This window comes from Xenopus laevis, chromosome 3L (genome assembly GCF_017654675.1).
Source record: "Xenopus laevis strain J_2021 chromosome 3L, Xenopus_laevis_v10.1, whole genome shotgun sequence".
NCBI classification, from domain to species: domain Eukaryota; kingdom Metazoa; phylum Chordata; class Amphibia; order Anura; family Pipidae; genus Xenopus; species Xenopus laevis.
In genome coordinates this window covers 154,508,965-154,525,500 of record NC_054375.1, presented here as the reverse complement: position 1 = coordinate 154,525,500, position 16,536 = coordinate 154,508,965, and the positions used below count along the sequence as shown (strand labels likewise).

Here is a 16,536-nt window from a genome sequence, read left to right as displayed (position 1 = left end):
GCTCGTCAAATTTTTTTTGACACCCATAGACTTTAATGGCTGTTGGCAAAATTTCGCCGGCAGTGAATTTTTGGCGAAATGAAACAGGTCAAATTCGCCCATCCCTATTACACAGTCATCTGGGTGGTAATTGACAGGTTCAGTAAAATGGCTCATTTCATCCCTCTCCGTGATGGAACTCTCAAAATTATTCATTCAAAATATTTTTCGCCTCCATGGACTTCCTGACGAAATTTTTTTCAGACAGAGGCTCACAATTTATTTTGAAGTTTTGGAGATCATTATGCAAATCCCTCAATATCTCACTTCAATTTTCTTCAGTTTATCACCCCCAATACAAAGGTGCCTCAGAATGCATCAATCAAGCACTTGAACAGTTTTTAAGATGCCATGTTTTTTTTGTCCCAAGATGACTGGGCTGATTTACTTCCTTGGACCGAATTTGTTCATAATAATTCTCTTCATGCCTTTTCTGAGCGCTCACCTTTTTTCTGTGTATATGACCAACATCCTTTGGCAATTCTTCAAGATTTACTTCTCACCAATGTACCAGCAGCCAATGATTAAGTATCTCACATGTCCGTAATTTGGCAAGCTACTAAAACCAACCTGGAGAAGAGTTCCATTGCCCAAAAGACTTATGCTGATAAGAAACGTTCTCATCCTCCTCAGTATGCTCTAGGAGACAAGGTATGGCTTTCTACCAAGAACATTCATCTCAAGATTCCATCCCCTAAACTGGGTCCCAAATCCATTGGTCCTTTTCGCATAATTGAACTCAGCAACCCAGTAGCAGTTCATCTTCAGTTACCACCAGAGATGCTGGTTCAAACGTGTTTCGTGTGTCCCTTATCAAGCCTGCAATGTTTGGTCATTCTTCCTCGTTTCCTGCTCCCATGGTCAACAGGAGTTCGAGGTGGAGAAGATTCTGGATTCTCGCATTTCCAGAGGAATGCTCCTGGATCAAACATTGCGATATCCACGCTCCACTTCTTGTACGGAGGTTCCATAACAAATTTCCTTTTAAACTCAGTATTGGTGGTCTGGAGGCCCCCCATTGAGGAGGTGGTACTGTAAGTAGCGATCGCCGGCGTGTCCTTCCTTGTCGGCGTCCTCTCCAAGATGGCGGTGCCCAGGGGGAACCACGTGGACGCCGGCACATTAGAACAGATGCATCGTCCTGACACGGGCGTCAAAACGTGCAGCGTCAACACGTGCAGTGTCAACACGGTGCGTGACGTCATACACAAGTTTTGGCGAAAACTCGCCTATAAAAGAACTGCGTTTTGGAGCCTACAGCTTCCTCCTTGGTCCGCAACTCCAACTGGAGCCTTTGGGCCCTGACATAAACTAAATCTCAAGAGACAGAGTCAAAGTCCTGACCTTAATCCAATTGAAATCTTGTGAAGAGACCTGAATCGAGCATTTTGTGTGAGGAAATCCACCAACATCCAAGAGCTAAAATTGATCTGTATGGAGAAATGGGCTAAAATTCAACTGATCAACAGTTATAGATTTAATTGCAGTTATTGCTGCACAATTTGGTCACACCAAATACTGAGAGGACAATGAACTTACTTTTGCCACACGCAGATATGTTATTGGTTTTAAATGCACAATTGTAAATGTAATTGCAGTGTCCAACATCCCCTTTAAGCATTGCACATATTTATATTCATATGTGGGGGAAATTAAGGAGGTGGAACTTCTGTGAGAGATATTCTGAAGCGACAAGTGAAATATTAAAAAAGAAATACATTATTCAGTGTTGCAAAACTGAGTTTTAAAGAGACAAATTGCACATGATGAGTGACAAAGAATAATTGCCAGCATACAATTTCAGCCTATAGTAATAAATAATTATTTAATATACATATATTAAATACAAGTAATTTCTTACAAATAATGAGATGCTGCCACTACAGCATGGGGGTAATTTACTAAAATCCTAATGTATCTCATATTTTATTTAACAAAAAACACAACTGAAATTCCATGCCAAATTTTAGCTTATTTATTCATAGAAAAAAAAACTTGATTTAATTAAATCACAGAAAAACACGGCAAAATAAAACGAAAACCCAAATTGCTGAAATTTTTCTGGCTTTTTTTCCAAATTGCTGCAATTTTTCTGGCTTTTTTTCGCAAATTGCTTGGAGTTTTTGCCCAAAAACCCTGAAGAAGTTGGACTTTCAGGCTAAATCCAGCACAAGCCACGAAAACACAAAAAAAAACCACAACTAAACTTCCATGCCCAATTTTAGATTATTTATTCATAGAAAAAAACTTGATTTAATTAAATCACAGAAAAACACGGCAAAATAGAACGAAAACCCAAATTGCTGAAATTTTTCAGGATTTTTTCCAAATTGCTGCCGTTTTTCTGGCTTTTTTTTTTTTGCAAATTGCTTGGAGTTTAATAATAAGAATAAGAGCAATTGAAGAGAAAGATTCACAAAAGTTGACTACTGCAGTCAAATTAAAGTCAATATTTACTCAAATAATTCCTTATTCCCAAATCTCACAGGGCCCTTAAAATGTTTTTTTTTCAGTGAAATCACCCCTGTCCATTATCACCACTTTGTATGCATTACCCAAAATATACACGAGAGTTGTAAGAAATGCAATGGATCCGGTTTTATATAAAACAATCAATTCTCTTACCAGGGGATATCTGTATAGTCCCAAGATTTGAGCCATAAGTATGGATTGGGTGGACAAAGAATCACCAATGACACCAGCAAGACGTGCTCCTGAGCCACAGTGATAGTTTGGGGTCATTTCTGTTCCTCCTGATAACATGGAAAGAGTCCCTTGTGCTGCTCGTCTCAAGGTAGTGCAGGTATCAAATATCTGGAAGCCCAAAGTAATGTTGGGAAAGAGTTCAGGATCTCCATTAATCTCTTCCACAGTGAATATTAGCGCATGCATGCATTGGTAACGTTCAATGGAAAACCTTGTATGAGAAACACATGGGGTAGATGCTGATCGTGCTCATTATTTTGATATTGTCTACTTTTCAGTTACTGATAAAATGTATTTAATATTTGTTCCTCTTTATATAATTTTCCATTGTATTACCCTCTTGGCTATCATATTTAGTGTAAAGGTGGCCATAGAAAGCCACATCCGCTCGTTTGGCAAGATCACTAAACAAGCAGATCTGATTTGGCCATCCACATATTGGGCCAAATCAAACTGATACAATCTGATTTTTGGCAAGATTTTAGTAGGGCAGATCCATGAGTGCACCACATAATACTGATTTGATCTGCAGGGACCTAATCGACAGCTTAAATCTGTCTTTATATGGCCACCTTTATTTTTACTTCCTAACAGCCTTTCTGTGAATGAACTAGTTATCCAGTTGGTGGAGTCTCTATTATTGTCTTTTCTCTCTTGTCTTCTCTTCTTTAATTCTCCTTTTTGTCTTTGAGATCATTAAACCTAAAACAATGTGCAAAACATTTTGGGTGGCTCATATATGGAGGCCATCACTGGAAAGTGAAACCACTAGGTGCTAAACTGTTTTTTTTGCAGGGGCCTGTTGTATCTCTTTATGAGGTTGAAGTGTAAGATAAAAGGAGTGGAGTGCAAAGAAAAGCCCTGAACTCTGCCCCTGTCTTTGACCATATTATGCCCACGTGTGAAATTTTTGTGGTTCAAAAATAATGAATATCTAATTTAGAGTTGTGTTAATATTGTGTTAAGTAGACCATCTGCATTTGAATGGGAATCAGCTTTGTCTATAATAACTAGAAGATGATTTTGAAACATAGATGCAAAACTATACGAGTGCTACTAGCAGCTCTACATGAGTGCTACTAGCAGCCAATCAGCAATCAGATTTGAACAGTCAACTATTAATTATAAAATGAAAACCAAGACTTGATCTGTTGCCACTTGTTCGGTTTAGCAACTATGTTGGTAAATTAGCTCTACTGTTTGTGTTGGATCCAGTGAGTTGGTTTTATATGTTGTATAGAAAGGAGGCCTTTGGGAACATACTTGATGCTGTGCAATGTTCAGGGAAATGTAAATATTGCACGAGAACCTTTTTTTGATCAGTTTGATCTCCACTGGGAACCATCAGCAATAAAAACTGTTCCAAAAATACAAACTCAAGAATTTTTGCAGAATAATATAAAGAAATGGAAATGGTAAAAAGCAGCTTTATCTCTCTCTCTGAACCGTGCATTTTTATATACAGTATGCAGAATAATTGTCCTAATCTTACAGGAACATAAGTAACTATTTAAAGCAGGGGTCATTAACCTTTTTTGCCACAAGCCACATTCATATATAAAAAGAGTTGGGGGGGGGCAACAAAATGAAGAAGGTTTCTGGAAATTAAAAATAAGAGCTGTGATTGGATATTTGGTAGCCACTGTGTGGACTATCACCCTACAGGAGACTCTATTTGGCAGTACACCTGGTTTTAAGGGAAAACTTTCCTCTAAGCATGGAATTTATCTGCTTTGTCGCCACTGAGAGCAGCATCCAAGGGGTTGGTGAGAAACATGTTACTCACAAGCAACTGGTTGTTGATCACTGATTTAAAGGAAACTTTAAAGGAAGTTTTAGCTTCACCATATTAATGCCATATTAAATGCCATTGTCTCTTACTGGTCACATGTTATTGTATCACCTCCCATATACCCCAATTGTGTAATAATCTCCTTACTGAAGTAGATAACTTTGCAAAGTGAACTATAAGAGCAGTCTGATATCCTAACTGAGGAGGGAACTGTAGGATTGGATCATCTGCTTATGTCCCTTTAAGTTGTGCCTTCACCACATATCAGGTTAAAATAAATATGCTGAAAAACTATACAGGGCAGGAGCAGAGGGTCATGTACAGTAAACTGTAAGCAGAGCAATGCGAATTGAGGAATTTCAGACCAAAATGTAATGGTTTACTTGGTTCTGCAGAGGGGAACACACAATAACACCTGCAGGACCCCAAATGAGTTTGTTCTGTGCCTTTCCATTTGTTTCCAAGTGGTTGCTCACCCTTAAATAAACTTTTAGTATGATACAGAGAGTTATGTTCTGAGACAGTTTGCAATTGTGTGGTTTTTGAATAATTTAGATTTTTGTTCAGCAGCTCTCCAGTTTGGAAATTCAGCAGCTGGTTGCTAGGGTCCGAATGATACCAGCAACCAAACAGGTGCGTAAATGAGAGATTGGAATATCATCATCATCATCATTATTTACTTATATAGTGCCAACAAGTTACATTAGTGCTTTACATTAGATAATAAACAGGGAACAAACAATAAATAATAAACAAGGGTCTATGGGGTAGAATGGGATTAGATGGATCTACTCACAAGAGTTTACAAACTAAAGGGTTAGGGTACAATTGAGACATAGAGATTTTAGAAAAACACATTTTTGATCCATAATACTTTTATGACCGATTAATTAAGACACATTGAATAAGCTTTCCCAAACAGGTGGGTCTTTATGGAGCATTTGAATGTTTGGAAGGAAGGAGTGAGTCTGACAGCTCAAGGCAGAGAGTTCTAGAGAAAAGCAGAGGCCCAAGAGAAGTCTTCTCGACAAGAATGGGCTGAAGTGATGAGAGGAGAAAAGAGGCGAAGGTCAGAAGCAGAGCGAAGGTTGCTTGAAGAAGAGTATTAAGATCATAGACGAAATATAGAGAGGGGCTTCACTGTTAAGGGTCTTGAATGTAAGTGTGAGTAGTTTCAATTTTATTATAGAGGAGATTGGGAGCCAGTGAAGAGATATACATTTGGGAGCAGCTGATGAATGGGTCTAGCAGCAGCATTTAGAACAGGTTGAAGTTGTGAAAGATGAATTGTTGGAATACCTGCAAGGAGTAGGTTGCAGTAGTCAAGGCGGGAGATAATACGAGACTGGATAAGTGTTTTGGTTGTATCTGAACTGATATAAATAAGAGAAGCTTGTAAAGAAAGATAAGTAATAAAAAGTAACAGTAATAATAAAATAGCCACACAGAGCAAATTAAGTGTTAAATGAACTCCACCTTTAGGTCCCAGGGTAACTATTTTTGAACTGGGGTGACATATAATCACCAAAATGGAACAAAACAGAAAAAAGCAAGAATATCATCAAATAGTCAGAGCTACAGTATGTGCTATGAAAGTAAATAATAGATATTGAAATAAATACACAACTTTGTTTTTAGCTTTTTTGTTTCAAAGTGGGTCCGTGTTTGCAGAGTTTCTGAAAATATGTGCAGTGTTTACTTTTTAGCCAACAGAATGTTTTTATAATACTACTCAATGTTATACTAAAAGTTAGTTTTGAGGTCAACTGCCCCTAGCTTGTTAAATAGCAGTCCTGTCCCCGTCTCTGTGAGAAGTGAATCAACAGGCAGTTTACTCGCCCTTCAATCACCACACTGTATAAGTTCTGGAACTCGTTTAATGATGATGATCAAAAGAAGGTAGAACTGTAGATACAAACAATACAGGTATCTGAATACATTCTGGATACATAAGATACAGATTAAATGCAATAAAACATATATGAAGATCTGATACATGTTATACAGTCCTAATGGGGCCTAACAAAGGTGTGTGCTGAGAGGGAAACATTGGGTTAAAAACTATAACCAGGATGCACATAGCAGTAAAATACACATAGAATAATGAACAGGCATTAAGGCAAAATGCAAACGTACCAACGATGATTGGATAGGCCTGTTTGGAAACAAGGATGGGTGAGGATTTTACAGAGTGTAGTGAATTGTGACTGTTACTACAGAAATGACTGCTTCCTCTCTGCACCAGGAAGTGATGTAATCAGAGGTGACAGGGAGAATGTGAAATTTACAGCTGCCAGGCCATAGTGCTACAAATGACCAGCAGGGGGTCCCCTAGATGCTCAATACACATACATAAGAAATCATTGCATATGAAGAACTTGACAGCGCTTAAAGAATAATTATATATGGAATACAGACAGAACTACTGCTGTGGCAGCACAGTAAAAGTGTTATCTAAATATGAATCTATAAAAACAGTGTTTTGTCTAATTGGATCTCTTATTTTAAAACATTGGCTTTAATTTTAAGTGGCTCTCTGGTGTTCAAGTTGGGTCTCAACAACACAATGAAACATTTTGGCACAAAGATACAGCCCACCACAGCCCAACTGGAAGATACAATGGCAAAGACCTCCATTGCCACAGTATACATTCCCCGTGCACTGAGATAGGCTGGGATAAAGGACACCCAGACACTGAGGAAAGCCAACATACTGAATGTGATAAATTTGGCTTCATTGAATCTGTCAGGGAGGCGTCTGGCAAAGAAGGCAACAATGAAACTGATGGTGGCCAAAAGTCCAAGATATCCCAGCATGCACCAGAAAGCTGTGGGCGATCCTTCAGTACAGTAAACAATAATGATTCCAGGTTTGGTGTCAGTATCAACTTTAGGAAACGAAGGAGAGAAGATCAGTCGTGTAATACTCACACATAACTGAATAAGAGAACAAATCCCAACGATACAGTAGGCCACCCTTACCCCTGTCCACTTTCTTAACCTGCTGCCTGGTTTGGTTGCATTAAAGGCAATGACAACAGTGATGGTTTTGGCCAGAACACAGGAGATACAGAGAGCAAAAACCATCCCAAATGCCACCTGACGCAGAAGGCACTTTTCAGGTTGTGGGTAACCAATAAAAGCTAAAGAGCAAAGGAAACAGAGGAACAGGGAAAGCAGGAGAAGGCAACTAAGGGAATAGTTGTTGGCTCGAACAATGGGTGTTTTTTTATGATGAATAAAAACTCCCAATATAAAAAGTGGGATTAGAGAAGAGAAGATTGAAATGGCTGATAAATTGTAACCCAAAGATTCTTCATAGGAAAGAAACTCTGCAGTTCTTGGTAAGCATCTGTCCTGCTGTAGATTGGGCCAAGTGTCCCAAGAACATGGATGACATTCCACAGCATCTAGAGAATAATATTTCATATTAAAAAATCACTTTTTATGCAAGTAAAGTTGTCCAAAAACAAAACAAAATATCTGCCATTACCTGTTTGGTTTGAAATCTGTCCCTGTGGACATGGGGCACACTCATAGCAGCAAGATGGTTTTCCTGGTACTATCACCTTCCTAAACCCAGAGGTACAGCTTGGGCTGCACTTGGAAAGAGGAACCTATGGAAATTATGAAAGAACTATATACAGATGCAGCCACTTTGGTTTGTCTGTTTGACACAGAATAACTAAACACAGATATCCCATTTATCTCATTTAACACAGAAAACTGTGTCACAACATCCCATCTAATTAAAGCATTCACCATTGTGAACAATGGTGCTTTGGTATGCTAATGAAAAGGTTAAATGCATTAAATGAGTTAAGATGACTTTAGATAACCCAGTTTCTTCAATTAACCCTGAGTCATGACGCATTTAACTCACAAATCCAAGTGGCTTCATCTGTAGGATCATATAAAAATAGCATCATTATAAAACATCATTTATGTCTCTTATTAGAACATTGTAAAAAAGATTATATTTACCTGTAATTAGTTTTAAAAAAGCGGTGGTTGCATTAACCAGCATAATCTCTCATAGCAAGACAACAATCCTTAACACAGAGACAGACCTTGATTTGCAGAGAGTTTCCTCAGCTCGTCGCATATACCATGTAGGTAGCAAATGGCCACATAAAATAGGCGTATATTAAATCTGTGTTTCTACTACAAAAAATTGATTAATGCTTTGTCCTTACTACACATCTCCCCAACGAGATATTAAGAACATTAGGGGGCACATTTACTCAAATGAAGGAATAGAATAAAAAAAACTTCGAATTTTGAATGTTTTTTTTGGCTACTTCTACCATTGAATTGGCTACTTCGACCTTTGACTACGACTTCGACTTCGAATCGAACGATTCGAACTAAAAATAGTTTGACTATTCGACCATTCGATAGTTGAAGTACTGTCTCTTTAAAAAAACTTCGACCCCCTACTTCGCCACCTAAAACCTACTGAACCTCAATGTTAGCCTATGGGGAAGGTCCCCATAGGCTTTCTAAGTTTTTTTTGGTCGAAGAATTAAAATCCTTCGAATCGTTCGATTCGAAGGATTTAATCGTTTGATCAAACTATTTTTCCTTCAATCGTTTGATCGAACGAATTGCGGTAAATCCTTTGACTTTGATATTTGAAGTTGAAGGATTTAACTTCCACAGTCGAATATCGGGGGTTAATTAACCCTCGATATTCGACCCTAAGTAAATCTGCCCCTAGGGGGCTGATTTATCAACAGTCACATTTTTTTTTTAACCCAACTGTAATTTTTTTGTGCTTTAAAATAATTACTTTTATTTATGTTTTTAAAAACTCACATATTTGTTAAAAGCATGAAAAACTTGAATATCACAGTTCAGCATCTAAAAGCTTGCCCGGTCATGCAGAAGTCAATAGAAGCTATAATAGGCAAATTTTAACTATTTATGCAATTGATGTTTTTTTTGAGCTTGTAAACTCACTAAAGTGATGAGTAAAATATGAATTTTATAGCTTTTTACACAATTCTATATATTTTTTAAAAACATAAAAGTAAACATTTGAGTTTTTTAAAGTGTGAGTTTATTCAAATTCTTTCAAAAAACCCTATACAAACCTTATATAAATTTCTATTTTTATAAATAGGCCTCGAAGGTGTTGCTTGTATCTCAAGATTAGGTCAAAGACAGTTCTAGGGCCTACATATTTAGCATTACTTTACAGAAATGATATTTTATTAATTACCGCCCCAGTGGAGCATTTACACACAGTATGGTCTATTTGTAAAGGAGTCCATTACATAGTTAAGTTGGGTTGAAAAAAGACCAAAGTCCATCAAGTTAAACCCCTCTAAATGAATCCCAGAGCACTTACCTATACACACCCACTGAAACTATATATACCAATATCTATATTATATAATTGCAGATTTTAGTATCACTATAGCCTTGAATATTATACTTGTCCAAGAATTCATACACGCCCCTCTTAAATGTGTTGACAGAATCAGCATCACAACATCACCCGGCAGTGCATTCCCCAACCTCACTGTCCTCACTGTGAAGAACCACCTACGTTGCTTTTATTATTATTATTAATAACATGTATTAATATAGTTCCAACATATTGCATAGCACTGTAAAGTAAATGTCATTATGCAACTAAATCACATGAATTATATACATAGAACATATGGAATTACATGCATCACAATCCGATACAAAAGGTAAGGAAGGCCCTATTCAAAAGAGCTTACACTATAAAGGGAAGGGAGTAATACTCAAGGTGTGGGAGTGGGCAAGATTGAATTAAGTGGGTGAGAAATGTGGTACTGTATGTGGTGTTGCATTTGGTAGTTAAGCAGAGTGAGGGTAGGCTTCTCAAAAGAAGTGCATTTTAAGAGATTTCTTGAAAGCAGAAAGTTTGGGAGAAAGTCGGACAGACGGTGGGAGAGAGTTCCAGAGGAGGGGTGCAGCCATTGCAAAGTCTTGAATGCGAGCATGTGAGGAGGTAATGAGAGAAGAGTTGAGTAGCAGGTCAGTAGAGGAGAGTAGTAAGTGGTTGGGTGAGTATATAAAGATGAGTTCAGAGATGTAGGGTGAGGCAGAGTTATGAAGTGCTTTGAATGTCAGGGTCGTTAATTCGAATTTGATTATGAAAGGAAACGGAAGCCAGTGCAGGGATTGACAGAATGGCGAGGCAGAGAAGGAGCGGTTGCTGAGGTGTATGAGCCTCGCAGCAGTGTTCATTATGGACTGGAGAGGTGACAGTCTCTGGAGGGGAAGGCCGATAAAAAGAGAGTTACAGTAGTCTAGACGTGATATGATGAGAGAGTGACAAAAGAATTTTGGCAGCATCTTGGATGATAAATGATCGTATTTTGGATATGTTCCTCAGGTGGAAGTGACATGATTTAATAAGTGACTGGATATGAGGAGTGAATGACAGGGCAGAATCTAGGATAACCCCAAGGCACCGGGCCTGGGGAGAGGGGGTGATAATGGATACTTTTGGGATGTTATTGGTGTTAGTTGGAGGAAAGAGAACCATTTCAGTAAAAAATGGTTCAAATAAAAGTTATTTTCTTCTAGTCTGAAGGAGTGGGCTCTCGTTCGATTATCCATTTTATGGAAAAATAGAATTAAACTGTCCAGGAGTCTATTAAACCCAGGGGAAAACATAAAAACTCTTTGCAGATAGTGCCCTGATTGGATCTGACCTTAGGATCCCACTACTGCAAGTCTATTTCTATCCTAAGGTTTATGACTTAATGGTTCCCCAAAAAAATAGAAATGCAGAAAACAGGAGCTTTGAGCAGAGGAAACAATGGGGCATGAGATATGTGGCATATCTATAGGAAGACAATAGTACAAAGCTGCCTTATGAAAAATAAGAATTAAGGGAACAACGGATGGTCAGAAAGAGTTATCAGTTATGGAAAACAAATATTGCTAAGGGGTAAGGATAATACAATACGATGACAGATGAAATGCGTGACAGTGTATTTGTGATAACGATAGGCAAAACTATTTGCCATAAATCTATTTCTATTTATTTTTTACAATTAATTACAATGTTTTTTTAGGGAGTGAAAACATTTACAGAAAAAAATAATCAAGGCAGCTTTTCTGTGTCTACTAGAAATCATGTAAAAGTGGCCATTCTCATAATATTGTTTGAAATACCTCAGTGCCATTGTTGGCCCACACATGTTTATCTTCATCCACAGTTAAGGTTTTCCTATCAGGAGCATTAAGATCATAACTCCCAACTGTAACCTGCTCCAATGTACCCTTGCCACTCACATGCCAGTTCACAATGTCATAGACAGCTGGAGGGTTTCCATTTGCATCAAAGGAAACTTGGATCCCATCCTTTGTCATGAAGTTGACATATTTAATATAATGGAAAATCTGGAGAGATAACAGATATTAAAATAATAAAATGTGCTTATAAATAATACGTTTAATAAGTAGACATTCAAAGAAAGTTCCTTACATGCCAAGGCCGAAATGAAGAGACATTGGGACATTTTGCATATTTTAATGGTCCAATTCTGGGTGTACAAAGAAAACCATGTAGAGCCCATGCTACTGCATAAATGGCAGTGTAGACATTGAGAGGTATTCTATAAGTTTCTTCACTGTACAGATTCTCTAGTTTTTCATTTCCTGTACATCCATTTGTTGTGGCATTGTCTGCCAATTTAGTATTAGGCCACTTACAAGAGAAGGCTTCCTCCCAAAATTCCTTTATGAGGATGTCAAAATGTTTTGAGATGTGAAGGCTACTAAAGTACTTAGTAAACTCTGACATTTTCCCACCATGAATGGCAAAGCCTATGGTGCCCACCAAAATCATTTGGAATCTCTTATCACGGAGTGAAATTGAAGTTGCCCAAGCTTCACTTGCAATCCAGATATTCCCAGTCACATTCTGTCTCTGTAGTTCTTCTACAACTATAACAAAGTCAGAATGGGAGGATATTACAACCACAACCTTTGCCGTAGAATCCCTTATAACTTGCACAAGATGAGGAGCATTTCTGTTAGGTTGACCAGTCATGATATTTTCAGCAAAGGCCACACATGCTCCACCATTAATGATCTCCTGTTTTACCATCTGAAGCCCAAATTGTCCATAGTCATTATCACTAACCAGGAGACCAATCCAAGTCCAACCGTAATGTAAGACCAGATGGGCCAGACCCCTCATCTGAAAGTCATCACTGGGTATGGTACGGAAAAATGAAGGAAACAGATCACGATTGCTGAGAGCTGCAATGCTTGATAAATAACTAACCTTAAAAATAATGAAGAAGGTTAGAAATAAACTTTGTGTGTTCCTTCTGCAAACTTGAAGTAGTCGAAGAACTTGAAGTACTGTATGCAGATAAAGATCCATCATTAAATATGAGTCTTATATATTCACTATTAGTTTGTGGCTTAAAAAAATCTGTACAGATGCAAACACATTTAAATATGCTGTCATTCCAAAACTACAAAAATGTGTCATATAAATGGGTACCTTAATACTAACTTCTTTGTAAAAAACTTTTATGTTTTTATATTTAATGTTTTTCAATTTTGAAAAGGTAAGAAGATAATTTTTAACTAACTAGTGTTAACTAGTTCTCAGCCAGCTCTATTAGCTCTGCACATTCTAAATATCAGTTGCAGTAAAGCATATATTTCAGATCTCAAAATGAATTTTGTCAGCACAAAAGGAAGCCTGTAAACATGAAAAATGTTGTACTTCCAACATAAATTGTCAAAAACATGAACATTACTAATATTACTAAATTATCACTAAATACATTTTGTCCAAAAATGGACAAATCATTTTATCACAAATTATGTTTTTTATTTAGTTGCTTTTATTTTTATTTTTTTCCTCTGGTTCTTTTCCCTTTAAGGGTTTGCAAAAGATGTTTAGATGTCATTTGGACATCACTGTAGAGTTCAGCCATCTCCCCATAATATCTTTTGTTCATTAGGATTCACAAAAGATGACTATTTACGCACTTACTGCAAATTTACTTACATTTCAAATATTTATTTAAAAAATGTGATTCCCAAAGTCTAGCAGGGTCCTAAAAATTATTTTGCAGTGAAAGCACCCCTGTCTACTTTTCACTACTCTGTGTGCATTATCAAAATATCCATGAGACTCAATGGACACAATGGATAATTTTTTATATAAGACAATCAAATCTCTTACCAGGGGATATCTGTATAGTCCCAAGATTTGAGCCATAAGAATGGAACGGGTGGACCCTGAGTCACCAACAACACCAGCAAGAGTTGTCCCTTTAGAACAGTGATAATTTGGGGTTATTTCTGTTCCTCCTGATAACATGGAAAGAGTCCCTTGTGCTGCTCGTCGCAAGGTAGTGCAGGTATCAAATATCTGGAAGCCCAAAGTAATGTTGGGAAGGAGTTCAGGATCTCCATTAATCTCTTCCACAGCGAATATTAGCGCATGCATCAATTGGTAACGTTCAATGGAAAACCTTGAATGAGAAACTCATAGAGGTAGATGCTGGCCTTGCTCGTTATTTTGACATTTCCTTCTTTGCAGTAACTCATAACATATATTTAATATGTGTCCCTCTTTTTTCTATGCCCCACTGTATTATCCTCTGCACCATCATATTTAGTGGAAAGGTGGTCATACAAAGCCAGATCCACTCATTTGTCAAGGTCACCAAATGATCAGATTCTGGCCTAATTTGATTGTATCAAACTGATATTTTGGCAAGATATCAGTAGGGCAGCCAATCAGTGGGCCACATAAATAGGCAAATTAGCTACAGACTTGATTTGTATGGGCTTAATCAGCATCTTAAATCTTCCTGTGTATGACCACCTTTAAAGTTATGTTCATAGAGGAATCCAATAAATCTTTGTGGGGTGAAATCATCAAATTACATGGGGGGCCAGGTGAATATGCCCCAGACTTCAAGCTTAGGGAATGCTTCCAGGAGATTCTTACTTTATAGTTACCAGTATGGATGGGCAAATCTTACCCATTTCGCTTCACTAAAAATTTGTAAAATGTCGAAAATTTGCCAAAATGCATTAAAGTCTATGGGCGTCCACAGAATACACCAAAATGTTGTTGCAATTAGCCTGTTGTGTCTCTTTATGAGGCTCAAGTGTTGGAAGCAAGAAGTGGAGTGTGAGACACAGGATTAGTGATGGGTGAATTTATTCGCCAGGCGCGAATTTGGGGCGAATTTGCGCGATTCATCTCAAAAATGAGACACCCGTGCCGTTTTGTGAATTTTTTGCCGTTTTGCGAATTTTGTACAAAATTCACGAATTTTTCGGCGAAGTGAAACGGCGCAAATTCGCCCATCACTACACAGGATAACCCTGAATTCTGCACCTGTCTTTGAACACACATATGATTTTTTTGTGGTTCAAGGATAATTAATATATAATTTAGAGTTGGGTTAATATAAATTCTTAACTGACCAAAAAAAAAATCTATATTGGTGGGGGTACAATTGCACATGATTAAACAGGCGGAATTTATCACAGTTAAACAGTTATCAGTAGGCTACATTACTCTTGGTTTTTAGGGAAAGGAGCATGGTAAGAGCATGTCACCAATAAATTGCACTTTGTGGAGATGTGGGACTTATGTTTGTGCTCTATGCTATTCATATGCAGGTGTAAATGGAAGATGAGTATTAAACAAGATACTGTAACAGTTCCACTTACCTCTGACATTGCAGTTCCGCCGGTTTGTTAGTGAAGCTCAAGTCATTGTAAACTCTGTCCAAGTGAACAGGAAAAGTCCCTCCTATAACAATATCTCCGGGGTTACTAAGATTTCCAGCAATGCTTTCTCTTGGTAGGCTGCAACTGATATTGGAGGCAGCACAACATGTTTCTATAGCTAATGCACAGAGAACCCATGCTGTAGAGAGGAGAAACCAACTCATGGTGTAGACCACCTGCATTTGGGAATCAGCTTTGTCTATAATTGTTTCAAACCTGCACATACTAGCAACCAATCAGCAGTCAGATTTGAACAGTCAACTATTAGTTAAAAAATGAAAAACAAGACTTGACCGATTGCTACTCGTTCAGTTTATCACCAGCAGAACTACTGCGTCTGTGCTGGTTCCAGTGAGATGGTTTTATACAATGTGTAGAAAGGAGGCCTTTGGGGACACACATCGTGAAAGAACGTTATGGACAGTGTTCAGGGAAATGTAAGTATTGTCAGATAATCTTTTCTCAATGTTTGATCTCCACTGGGAACCTTCAGCAATAAAACCTGTCCCAAAACGACAAACCCAAGAATCTTTGCAAAATAATAAAAAGAAAAGGAAATCAGAAAAAGGAAAATCAGTCTTAGTTCTTTCTCTGAACCTTGGGTTTTTAAATATGCAAAATAATTGTAAGCATTGCTTTAATCTTAAAGGGACATAAGTGACCATATAAAGCAAGCTGCTCTGAAAGTGTTACTGGCTATTCTTATAGTTTCAGCTCTGCGCTAACTGCCATTGTCTCTTACACCCCCAAATATTTAATAATCTCCTTAATATACAGTATAAGAGATATTATTTTTGTTTGATTCCTAGAGCTTGACATCTACAGCACTTGACATTGTCCTTATGAAAGGTATAAATGCTGGTGACTAGAGCTTTTATTCTAAGTTCTCTATCACATTAGGAGCAATTTATTCAGAAGACACTAATGATATTTGTACTAAGGAAGACACATGGAGAACATACAAACTCCTTACAGACAGTGCCCAGGCTGGAATTGAACCTAGGACCCTGGTGTTACCCACAGTGCAGACTGTCAGTAGTCGTGTTATTATGTCATTAATTACATGTAAAGGGAATTCAGTAAAGGTTAAAATCACTGTGAATTCACAGTATTTCATTTGCAGCCCATAGACCAGACTTTGCATATTTGGTGCAGTGAAATAGCTTCACTTTTCCCAAAATATGATATGATATCATATACAGATGCAGCCACTTTGGTTTGTCTGTTTGACA

The 16,536-nt window shown here is 37.7% G+C and overlaps 1 protein-coding gene across 1 annotated transcript; it reads right to left on the bottom strand.

The window, feature by feature from the left end:
- Positions 1-6,799: 6,799 nt before the first annotated feature.
- On the bottom strand, positions 6,800-15,829 carry LOC108711766 (extracellular calcium-sensing receptor-like). Its single transcript, XM_018253797.2, has 6 exons — positions 15,245-15,829; positions 13,737-14,028; positions 12,015-12,818; positions 11,702-11,929; positions 8,031-8,154; positions 6,800-7,947 (listed from the first exon to the last, which is right to left on the bottom strand). The coding sequence occupies exons 1-6, from the start codon at positions 15,526-15,528 to the stop codon at positions 7,037-7,039; spliced, it is 2,643 nt and encodes an 880-aa protein (XP_018109286.2). The 5' UTR covers positions 15,529-15,829; the 3' UTR covers positions 6,800-7,036.
- Between the last annotated feature and the right edge of the window lie 707 nt (positions 15,830-16,536).

Coding starts and splice junctions, on each gene's coding strand:
- LOC108711766 (XM_018253797.2), bottom strand. CDS start 15,528: ATGTGCAGGTTTGAAACAATTATAGACAAAGCTGATTCCCAAATGCAG. Junction 8,155..11,701: donor GGGCCAACAATGGCACTGAG/GTATTTCAAACA, acceptor TAATTTCCATAG/GTTCCTCTTTCCAAGTGCAG. Junction 7,948..8,030: donor ACAGATTTCAAACCAAACAG/GTAATGGCAGAT, acceptor ATTATTCTCTAG/ATGCTGTGGAATGTCATCCA.